The sequence below is a fragment of the Haliotis rufescens genome, unplaced genomic scaffold (genome assembly GCF_023055435.1).
Source record: "Haliotis rufescens isolate VD_foot unplaced genomic scaffold, xgHalRufe1.0.p SCAF_15, whole genome shotgun sequence".
NCBI classification, from domain to species: Eukaryota; Metazoa; Mollusca; class Gastropoda; order Lepetellida; family Haliotidae; genus Haliotis; species Haliotis rufescens.
In genome coordinates, this window is record NW_025963835.1 from 8,668,160 (window position 1) to 8,680,363 (window position 12,204).

A 12,204-nucleotide genomic window follows, 5' to 3' on the forward strand; every position below is an offset into this window, starting at 1 on the left:
TAGCAGCTCAGTTGGTTATCCACTTGATGCCATCAACCCCCAGACAATTACTTGCCTGCGGCCTCGTGACAGTCTTCTTCATCCCATGTACAACAACCATCATGACTTGGATCAGAGTCAAACTCCAGCTTGGTTTGGATGGTGGATTGGCTCCCAGTCACATCACATGGTTCCGAGGTTACCTTGAAGACAACATTGCCCATGGACAAGGGTCTCTCACTGCCAGAGTATATGGTCATGCGCAACATTGCACAGGTATCGGATGTTGACCCACTCGGACCAGGTCTCAACAACAGTAGCATCCTGTTGGCATTGGTGAAATCCATGCCTTTGATGTTACCATAAGCATTTTGTGCAGGCCAGACGTGGGGCTGTCTAGTTAGAGGTTTGTTGGGATTTCATCGCCCAAAAACAGTTGCCAGGATAACCAGACTAAAAGTGCTGCCTTTCGATTCTGTAGCAGGATCTGAAGACAAAGATGATCTTCTCTGTTTGGTGCAAGCCCTGCGAATCTACCTCGAGCATAAGCAGTCTACTCGGAAGACGCATAAGAGACTGTTCATTCTTACAGCTCAGAACAGCTGGGCAGAAGTTAACAGAAATACTGTTGCCTTCTGGCTTCGATCTACCATCCTACAGGTATTTGATGTGGCAGGATTGGAGAATCCTCAAGAACATCATCGCAAACTTGGCGATTGCCTTCTCGATGATTGTCCTTGGCAGCTGTACTGTTGCAGCCATTATGGACAGTGCTTTTGCAGATCAGACACTGTGTTTTCCAGCTACTGCCCTAGTGACATGACAGTTGAAGACATGGAGGGTGTCCATAGTTCTGGTCCGTTAGAGGTCCGCAGCAGTTTTCCAACCTTGAACGATGCTGGTAGTGCAACCTTGGCCACTACCAGCTGATCTTCCCTCTTTGGGAGGAATGTTAAGGGGTGTTTGAAAATGCATCCATTTTTGTCCATCAAGCTCTGAAGTACGATTATTCAAGCCACTTGTTACCCCAGCAGCCTTGATGCTATATGATCACGAGTATTACGACTGCCAGAGGTAAGATCCTTGATGAGTATACCAAGCTCTCGTGGGTCCTGTTCCAAGCTCCAACTGTGTTTGCATTAGCTGTTGGCATGCAAAGGATTTTGCATGATGTTGCTACAATTACCCACTGATGATGCTTTGTTGAACCAGTCAACACTGAAGATATGCCCCTCTTTAACCATTGATAAAGTCCAATATGTAATGCAGGAATAGTTTAAACAAATAGCATGAAATATATCATATATTTATGTACTTATCCTGCATTATGTTACAATGGCACTACCGGGGCTGGCACTGCCTCCCCGCTCGTACTTCAGTAGCTGATAACGTGATGTTGGGGGGTGGGTGTTCGGGTGTCCTTGTTGAGGAATAGTTCCCGCAAGGTATGACTTTGCAGAATGTAATTACCTGGACACTTGTTACCATGACATTGTTGTCTAAGGTCCTTTACATGTTACTTGTGATGCCAACAACAAACAGATCATTTCATACAGTCAAATAAAAGCAAAGTTGTAAAGTCCTCAAAGCGTGTAGCTACACTTTACTTATGTCACTTTACTTAGAATGTTCCTGTGAGTAGCCTTGCCTGCCACTCAGGCCTTCTTCATGCATGACCTGTACATCCCATTAACAAATGTGTGTCAATGTAACATGAAGTATCAATGGTTTCAGAGTAACCTTATATGCAGAATTCCTGCCATCCAAGTCACGAGCTACCTGTGTGATCCTGGTAGAGGTAAGTGAGGCTGCCAGCAGTCATTATAACAGACATACTGTCTGCTTTTCTGACATAAATCTATAAAGAAATCTTTTTCTCTGAAAACCAGATAGAAGAGTCAGTATTGTGGGTGGTAAGTGTCAGTCTTAAATCTGTTTATTGACTATTCATTCATTCAAAGGAAAGTAAACAGAATCTAAACTTGAAAAAAGAAAGCATCATATACTTTATTGTCAAAGTGTATTATTGCAGTGACAGTCCCTGACTTGTTCTTTATTACAGATCTTCTGGGCCCTAGGGGCCTGCTTTGAAGTAGTGCTTGCTTTGATTGTAATGCCAACACTGGGATGGAAATGGCTGTTGGGTCTGTCTGCCATACCTCTCCTCATCTTCTCCATCTGCTGTGCAGTAAGTAACCAATACCTCCTCTATCAGACTTCTGTACAAGTCTTCTTCTCTATCTGCTGTGTAGTAAGCATTGATATCTCCTGGATCAGACTTATGTACAAGTCTTCTTCTCTATCTGCTGTGTAGTAAGTATTGATATCTCCTGGATCAGACTTATGTACAAGTCTTCTTCTCTATCTGCTGTGTAGTAAGTATTGATATCTCCTGGATCAGACTTATGTACATGTCAACTTCTCTTTCTGCTGTGTAGTAAGTATTAACATCACCTGCATCAGACTTATGTACAAGTCATCTTCTCTATCTTCTGTGTAGTAAGTATTAACATCACCTGCATCAGACTTATGTACAAGTCATCTTCTCTATCTTCTGTGTAGTAAGTATTAACATCACCTGCATCAGACTTATGTACAAGTCATCTTCTCTATCTGCTGTGTAGTAAGTATTAACATCTCCTGCATCAGACTTATGTACATGTCAACTTCTCTTTCTGCTGTGTAGTAAGTATTAACATCTCCTGCATCAGACTTATGTACATGTCAACTTCTCTTTCTGCTGTGTAGTAAGTATTGATATCTCCTGGATCAGACTTATGTACATGTCAACTTCTCTTTCTGCTGTGTAGTAAGTATTAACAACACCTGCATCAGACTTCTGTACAAGTCATCTTCTCTATCTTCTGTGTAGTAAGTATTAACATCACCTGCATCAGACTTATGTACAAGTCATCTTCTCTATCTTCTGTGTAGTAAGTATTAACATCACCTGCATCAGACTTATGTACAAGTCATCTTCTCTATCTGCTGTGTAGTAAGTATTAACATCTCCTGCATCAGACTTATGTACATGTCAACTTCTCTTTCTGCTGTGTAGTAAGTATTGATATCTCCTGGATCAGACTTATGTACATGTCAACTTCTCTTTCTGCTGTGTAGTAAGTATTAACATCACCTGCATCAGACTTATGTACAAGTCATCTTCTCTATCTTCTGTGTAGTAAGTATTAACATCACCTGCATCAGACTTATGTACAAGTCATCTTCTCTATCTTCTGTGTAGTAAGTATTAACATCTCCTGCATCAGACTTATGTACATGTCAACTTCTCTTTCTGCTGTGTAGTAAGTATTGATATCTCCTGGATCAGACTTATGTACATGTCAACTTCTCTTTCTGCTGTGTAGTAAGTATTAACATCTCCTGCATCAGACTTATGTACAAGTCATCTTCTCTATCTTCTGTGTAGTAAGTATTAACATCACCTGCATCAGACTTATGTACAAGTCATCTTCTCTATCTGCTGTGTAGTAAGTATTAACATCTCCTGCATCAGACTTATGTACATGTCAACTTCTCTTTCTGCTGTGTAGTAAGTATTAACATCTCCTGCATCAGACTTATGTACATGTCAACTTCTCTTTCTGCTGTGTAGTAAGTATTGATATCTCCTGCATCAGACTTATGTACATGTCAACTTCTCTTTCTGCTGTGTAGTAAGTATTAACATCACCTGCATCAGACTGATGTACATGTCAACTTCTCTTTCTGCTGTGTAGTAAGTATTAACATCTCCTGCATCAGACTTATGTACATGTCAACTTCTCTTTCTGCTGTGTAGTAAGTATTGATATCTCCTGCATCAGACTTATGTACATGTCAACTTCTCTTTCTGCTGTGTAGTAAGTATTGATATCTCCTGGATCAGACTTATGTACATGTCAACTTCTCTTTCTGCTTTGTGGTAAGTATTAACATCACCTGCATCAGACTTATGTACATGTCACCTTCTCTATCTGCTGTGTAGTAAGTATTGATATCTCCTGCATCAGACTTATGTACATGTCAACTTCTCTTTCTGCTGTGTAGTAAGTATTGATATCTCCTGCATCAGACTTATGTACATGTCAACTTCTCTTTCTGCTGTGTAGTAAGTATTAACATCACCTGCATCAGACGTATGTACATGTCAACTTCTCTTTCTGCTGTGTAGTAAGTATTGATATCTCCTGGATCAGACTTATGTACATGTCAACTTCTCTTTCTGCTGTGTAGTAAGTATTAACATCACCTGCATCAGACTTATGTACAAGTCATCTTCTCTATCTTCTGTGTAGTAAGTATTAACATCACCTGCATCAGACTTATGTACAAGTCATCTTCTCTATCTTCTGTGTAGTAAGTATTAACATCACCTGCATCAGACTTATGTACAAGTCATCTTCTCTATCTGCTGTGTAGTAAGTATTAACATCTCCTGCATCAGACTTATGTACATGTCAACTTCTCTTTCTGCTGTGTAGTAAGTATTAACATCTCCTGCATCAGACTTATGTACATGTCAACTTCTCTTTCTGCTGTGTAGTAAGTATTGATATCTCCTGGATCAGACTTATGTACATGTTAACTTCTCTTTCTGCTGTGTAGTAAGTATTGATATCTCCTGGATCAGACTTATGTACATGTCAACTTCTCTTTCTGCTGTGTAGTAAGTATTGACATCACCTGCATCAGACGTATGTACATGTCAACTTCTCTTTCTGCTGTGTAGTAAGTATTGATATCTCCTGGATCAGACTTATGTACATGTCAACTTCTCTTTCTGCTGTGTAGTAAGTATTAACATCACCTGCATCAGACTTATGTACAAGTCATCTTCTCTATCTTCTGTGTAGTAAGTATTAACATCACCTGCATCAGACTTATGTACAAGTCATCTTCTCTATCTTCTGTGTAGTAAGTATTAACATCACCTGCATCAGACTTATGTACAAGTCATCTTCTCTATCTTCTGTGTAGTAAGTATTAACATCACCTGCATCAGACTTATGTACAAGTCATCTTCTCTATCTGCTGTGTAGTAAGTATTAACATCACCTGCATCAGACTTATGTACAAGTCATCTTCTCCATCTGCTGTGCAGTAAGTAACCAATACCTCCTCTATCAGACTTCTGTACAAGTCATCTTCTCTATCTGCTGTGTAGTAAGTATTGATATCTCCTTGATCAGTCTTATGTACAAGTCTTCTTCTCTATCTGCTTGCAGTAAGTATTGATATCTCCTGGATCAGACTTATGTACAAGTCATCTTCTCTATCTGCTGTGTAGTAAGTATTAACAGCTCCTGCATCAGACTTATGTACAAGTCATCTTCTCTATCTGCTGTGTAGTAAGTATTGATATCTCCTGGATCAGACTTATGTACAAGTCATCTTCTCTATCTTCTGTGTAGTAAGTATTGATATCTTACTGGATCAGACTAACGTGCATGTCATCTTCTCTATCTGCTTTGCAGTAAGTATTGATATCACCTGCATCAGACTTATGTACAAGTCATCTTCTCTATCTGCTGTGTAGTAAGTATTGATATCTCCTGGATCAGAATTATGTACAAGTCATCTTCTCTATCTGCTGTGTAGTAAGTATTGATATCTTACTGGATCAGACTTATGTACAAGTCATCTTCTCTATCTGCTGTGTAGTAAGTATTGATATCTTACTGGATCAGACTTATGTACAAGTCATCTTCTCTATCTGCTGTGTAGTAAGTATTGATATCTTACTGGATCAGACTTATGTACAAGTCATCTTCTCTATCTGCTGTGTAGTAAGTATTTACATCTCCTGGATCAGACTTATGTACCAGTCATCTTCTCTATCTGCTGTGTAGTAAGTATTGATATCTTACTGGATCAGACTTATGTACAAGTCATCTTCTCTATCTGCTTTGTAGTAAGTATTGATATCTTCTGGATCAGTTTTATTTGTTTTTCTGCCATAAACCACTCCCCTTTTTTAAAAGATTTAATTTTTTAAAATTTCATTGTGCTGGCAATATTGCAGCCATATCACATCAACTGATTTGACTAATGTCTGCTTGGTTGGATAGAAGAAAGATCTCAATATGTGCCTTTATTGCAATGGAGTCTTGTGTCTTATGACACAACTTAACTTTGGTATTGCCATAATGCTTAATCCATTGCTTGTGAACAGTGGTTACCAGAGAGTGCACGCTATGATGTTACACGAGGTCAAACCGAGAAAGCATTTGCAACAATACAACGTATTGCTAAGGACAATGGCAAGCCCATGCCACTTGGCCGACTTCTTGAGCCACATGCACAGTCATCAAAGGTAAGTGGTTCACACAAGGAAACAGTTTCAAGGCAGAATCATTACGAAGGCACTGCTTTAACTTTGGATTAGATGTGAAATATAGAAATTCTACCATGATCAATATACAGTATCACCTTATTTGTGAAGAACCATAGCACTAGAAAACAGATTGATCGATCAAATAATTTCAAGTAATGAAGCATACCTTAGCTTCCTCCAGCAGAGGCGTTCTTGAGTCCTTCCAAAATAACACTCAGATTGTAAATGTGTAATTCTTATTTCAAATACAACCAGCAGATTAGTATGCATTCTAATAAACTTACTTGTTGCAGCCTATCAGGCGAGGCCGGATATCAGACTTGTTTACACCAGAATACAGAATTACCACCGGTCTACTGTGGGTCATTTGGTATGCACTGTTATCTGTTCTCATTGTTGTAACATTACTACACGCCCAGCACATTATACAACATTGCCAAACAAGTCACGTTTTGTGACTGATCTAAAATACTACCATGAATTTGGCAAATACTTGATTCTTGATTCTTGAGAGTCATCAAATCATGAAGTCCTGTAAAATGTCAATGCCAGAGAATGACCAGTCTGTGAAACATTCCATTGGGCGTAAAGGGCAAGACAGCAGTAAACCATTAAGTTTCCAATTGGAAACGTTCAGAAACTATTATAGTATACAAGAGTTTGCAAATCTCAGAGACACTTTGGATACTATGGTTGTTTCCAAGATGTTTGAAAAGTATATTTATTTTCCAGCATGACTGCTTTGCAAACAGAGCCATGGAGAGATCTCAGATTTGACAATCTTTTCATATTATTAGTAATGATCTTATTTGATTAGTTAAGTGTCCAGCTTTTTGACCAGTCAATGACTGCAGTGTCCTGGCTGCCACATGACTTTCGGACTGCATTTATTGCTGTCTTGTTGCCAAGTGATTTAATGCATACTTGAGCCTCCCGGAACACCAACTCTATTCCCTCTTTCCACAGGTTGGTCTGTGCCTTCTCCTACTATGGTATTGTGCTTCTTACCACAGCTTTGTTTGAAAGTCCAGATGGATGTCATGGTAAGTTCTATGTGTACTAAGTATTTTTGATAGTCCCTCATTACAGACAGGACAAGTTCAATAACATAACAAATCATTATCAAGTAGGTCAGGTGGTGGTTGGGTGTCCGGCCAGTCCAGGAATCTGCCTCCTGTTGGTTCCTGGCTGGGTTGTTAGCCCACCTGCCACACACAGTTACCCTGGTGTTGCAGGAAGAGCAAGAGCCCTCGTGTGCTGTAGCCTCTCAGACAAGACAATCTAATTGGCAATTTGGTTTGGAAATTCTCAGACAAAGCGGCAGTTGTGATCTTAAAGAGACCCGGCCATGGATTCAACTCTCATCTCATGCAGATACCTAAGAGCCAGCACTAGACCTGTCAATGTCAACTAGGTCGATTCATCGAACTTTCAGGAAATACTCATGTTTCCGGGAGTGGTGCATCATATTTGAGTGCTCCGGTTGGGACCAGCAGCGGATAAGGTCTCTACCAATCTCATGACAAATGTGGTAGCTCATGTCAATTTTCTTTAGAAATGGCTGTAATATTTCAATGATTACATTGTAGAGATTGCAGTAGATAGCTATTTTATCAGCATGATTACACTGTGAAGGGCTTCATCATATAGCTGTATTACTACTATTATTAAACTGAGTTTTGCCGTAATATGGCCGTGATACTAATATACTTCAGGGGATTATCATTTGCAGTAGCCCAAGGTCTGCCATTAAGTGTCTGATAAAGGAGGACAGTTGAAAATACTGACGGCTTCTGCAAATGATAATGCCCTGAAAAATAACATTACCATTATTATGGCTAAGGTGTATAGAATTTGTAGCAAATCCGAAAATGAGTAAGACAACAAACAGCAGCATGAAAACCTCTCAATATATTAATGGATGTCATTGATTTACAAATAGCAATGTCATAGGACATAATATATGATGACGTCACAGACAAGAAACGTGATGTCAAATAACACTAGAACAGAGAGCAGTCTGTCATTAGCTATAATATGCTGTAAACATTGCTATGATAAGGCTGCCATTTCTGCTTGACAACATCTAAAATAAACGCTGCAGGATAGTAACAAGATAAATGAGTTGATAAGTAAATACAGAATGATGAGTAGCAGCATGCCCAGATCATCATAGGAACCATGTTCAAGTTGTCCGTTTTTGTCACAATTTTTAGAAAGTGAGAAAGTTTCAGTGTAAGTGACCATACTGCTGTTGTTTGTGGGTTGTAGGGACTGATGTGATGTACAATCCCAATCCTGCATGTTTCCTGGAGTGCAAGACCCTCACCACAGCAGATTACAGAGATCTGGTTTGGACAACATTTGCTGAGTTTCCTGGTAACTCTTTGTCAGTTGTTAGCTCACCTGGTGCAAGAACAGTAGGGATCAGCTGTAACATATACTGAACCGCAAAAGAAACATCACCATGGATAGATATATGAGAAACCTTATTTGTCCAAACTGTAAACATAATTTGAGAAACAAAACACTAGTCTACGAGAAAATGGCATCACAAGTCAATATCTCATGTATCCACCATGTGCATTGATGACTGCCGTGCAACGTCGATACGTGGAATGGATGAGGCGGTTGATGAAGGCCATAGGCACTTGGCACTGAAGGCCATAGGCACTCAGTGTGGCCTGTGCCAGTGGAGGTGTCTGCTCGTCAATCATCAACGCACGGTGTCTGCACTAATGTGTCGCTGGTGTGTCCCCATGGTCTGTCAAGCAGTTTCCACAGCAGTAAAAAAGCGATCTTGAAGACTCTGTACCCTGGTTTTCCACAACGTGGTCGGTCATCTGTAGTGTTGGTGGTCTGGTACCATTGCTGGAGCCTGTATATGGTACTTATTGCAGGATATTACAGCGATGGCCCACCTCCCTGAGGAAGGTGGGCTATGTTGAAAGAATGACAAAGACGCAACAGTGGATTTAATGGCCGAGGGTGTGGAGGTTCTAAAGGGCTACCCCAATTTAGAAATGGAATAAATAGTATTTATGTGGCGACTTGAGTCGCCAAACATATTTGTTAATATATAATTAATGGTAAGGCCCAAATGGCGGAAACGTCACAACCCGACCACAGCTGCGGGTCTAAATGGGAGCGAACGCCGCCAGGCCAAATTTAATTGTTAATATATACTTAATGCTACGGCCCAAATGACGGAAACGACGCAACCCGACCACAGCTGCGGGTCTAAATGGGAGCGAACGCCGCCAGGCCAAATTTAATTGTTAATATATACTTAATGCTACGGCCCAAATGACGGAAACGACGCAACCCGACCAACGCTGCGGGTCTAAATGGGAGCGAACGCCGCCAGGCCCAGCTATGTGGCAACTTGCGTTGCCAAATATAATTGTTACTAGATTCCCGAGTGAAAACCCGGGAAAGACTGGGTTCCAACTGGTAAGAAGGTAACCCAGTCTGGGTTCCCGCTGGAAAGCAGGTAACCGGAAACCCTAATTAGTATATATATCAATATAAATTATGATGATATAGGAGGTAGCCCAGAAGAACCACGCCACTTAGCACCAAAGTGCTACCCCACACCCCACGGCCGCGGATGATGATTCGCGTGCCCGCCATGATTGCCTCATAAGAAAGATGTCTTACCTTTATATTTACCTACTTGAAAATTTGGACCAAGGCATGATCGATATCCTTTACGAAAGCTCCTATCCCTTTACAACTAAGGTGGATTCCCTCCCACTGGAACCAGGACCTGTCAGTGGCCACTATTCTAGGATGGGGGATAAATGAGAACTTAGGAAGGTCGCGGAGACGATTGGCTAACCGCCTATTGCGCTTAGATCTACTCTTTTCCACCTTACGTGGGTCGCGTGCGGAATGCCAATACCTTCGTTGTAGGATACCAGAAAAACAGACATGGGTGTTTGGTAGGTGTGCCTGGATCCGCATGATTGACGTCTCCATATCTATGAGGAGCTGGCTGGTCTTTGTGGATCCCAAGTCATTGGATCCCAAGTGTATTACGACAGCTGAAGGACTGCGCCTCGTTGCCTCCACCTGAGTGTCGATCACCCTGTCCAGGTCATTCCACCGCAGTCCGCCCCTTGCCAACCACAAAATCTTTTTGTGGGGCACCAGCTCCGGGCGCTGTGGGGACAGCTGTTGCCTCGCCCTTGTCATAAAGCTTGAGCCCACCATCCAGACTGGAACAAATGTACTATAGTAGCATTTGGCAGTTATTAGTTATTTGCCTTTAGTTCTTGTTAACTAACATGAATAATTATGTCACAGGAAGACGTATATACGACTGATAGCATTCTGACTTCCACTTGCCGTATTGCTGGATGAGATGTGGTGGTACCCCCTTGATCGCTGCCGTTGTTGCTGCCCCGATTCGGAAAGAGTGGGAAGAATAACTTTCCGTACCTATTGAGCTGAGGGCCAAGGCCTTTTTTAGGACCGCTTGGAACTGATACCTGGTTAGCGGTGAATGGTCAAAGTGGATAAATGCTTGGGCGGGGCCAGATGGGCGTACCTTTAAGTAAGCCTTAAGGGCAGCCACTGGGCAGGGTGATTTACCTGGTGTCGGCTCTATACCCACTGAATTGCCGTACCCATGTTGGTCGCCTTTGGAGTGTGGAAGGTGGATAGTAGCTTTCTCCGGTTCGCCTGATATACTTACGTTATTGATGGAGCAGCCTGGCTGTGACATCTTAGTTTGAACTAGTTCACTTACTCTAAAGAAGCCAAAGAAGGCTATACAATAGACAGCTCTGAAAAGGCATACCTCGTATGACGAAGAACAAACCTGTGTGAGATTGTTGATGACCACCTTCAACAGATCCAGAGTAATAGGTTTCCTTGTGTCCTGGCGCCCTCTTGACTTGTACATACCTGTTATTAGTTTAGTAACCAGGAAATGATTGGTACAGTCTTCCATACCTTTAAATTTATGGTTGGCGGATATACCAGCGATATATGTTTTGACTGTGTTGGGAGAATGGTTGGTGACTGACAAATGAGCAATAAAGTTTACGACCTGATCTAGGGGGACTGGCCACGTTTCTGGAAGCTGATGCACCGATCTGAACTGCTGCAGCGCGTTGATGCCTGTCCTGTAAGTCGACCAGGTATTTTCAGACAGTGACTGTAGTAGTAGCCTGTCAACTTCTTGCTTCAGATGTGCCATATGTTGTCTGGAACCGGCGTTGGCGCAGGCTCTGCTTCCGGTGCTACTGCCCGGAAACGATTGAACTGAAACCTCGAGAGTGCATCGGCTATAACATTGGAATTAGTTGCAATGTATTTTGACTTAAACAAAATGTTATAGTTAAGACAAAGGAGGATGAGGCGGCGGAGAAGATTCATCACCCGAGGGGCTTCGGTTGATTGCTTGTTGATGATTGCCACCACTGCCTGGTTGTCACAGTAGAACAGTATTTTCTTGTTCATCAGCTGTGTTCCCCATAGTTGAATGGCGCAGACGATGGGAAACAGCTCCAGAAAGGTCATGTCAAGTGTTGTCCCATCCTTAACCCAATGGTCAGGCCATCTACCGCAGAACCATCTGCCCTGAAGGTAGGCCCCAAAACCTATGCCCCCTGCTGCATCTGTGTAAAGCTGAAGGTGAGAGTTGTCCACCCACAGCTTGTCCTGAAATACTGATACACCATTAAAGTTCGTGAGAAATGTAAGCCACATTTGAAGATCCTGTTTTACCCATTCTGTGATTCGAATATGATGGAAAGGTTGCTTACCTTGGCAGAGGAGGTCGATGAGTCTTCGACAGAATGCTCTACCCATTAGGATGGCCCTACACACAAAATTGAGCTTACCAATGAGTGACTGTAATTCTTTCTTTGTTGCCTTTG

General features: G+C 41.7%; 1 protein-coding gene across 1 annotated transcript in view; it reads left to right on the plus strand.

The window, feature by feature from the left end:
• The window catches only part of LOC124121193 (synaptic vesicle 2-related protein-like), a 135,570-nt gene that overhangs the window by 103,064 nt on the left and 20,302 nt on the right, over positions 1-12,204 (plus strand). The window contains exons 7-12 of the mRNA XM_046484177.2: positions 1,714-1,777; positions 2,042-2,167; positions 6,155-6,295; positions 6,610-6,686; positions 7,283-7,359; positions 8,588-8,695. Coding sequence (XP_046340133.2) covers positions 1,714-1,777; positions 2,042-2,167; positions 6,155-6,295; positions 6,610-6,686; positions 7,283-7,359; positions 8,588-8,695 — 593 coding nt within the window. The remainder of the gene's footprint in view (positions 1-1,713; positions 1,778-2,041; positions 2,168-6,154; positions 6,296-6,609; positions 6,687-7,282; positions 7,360-8,587; positions 8,696-12,204) is intronic.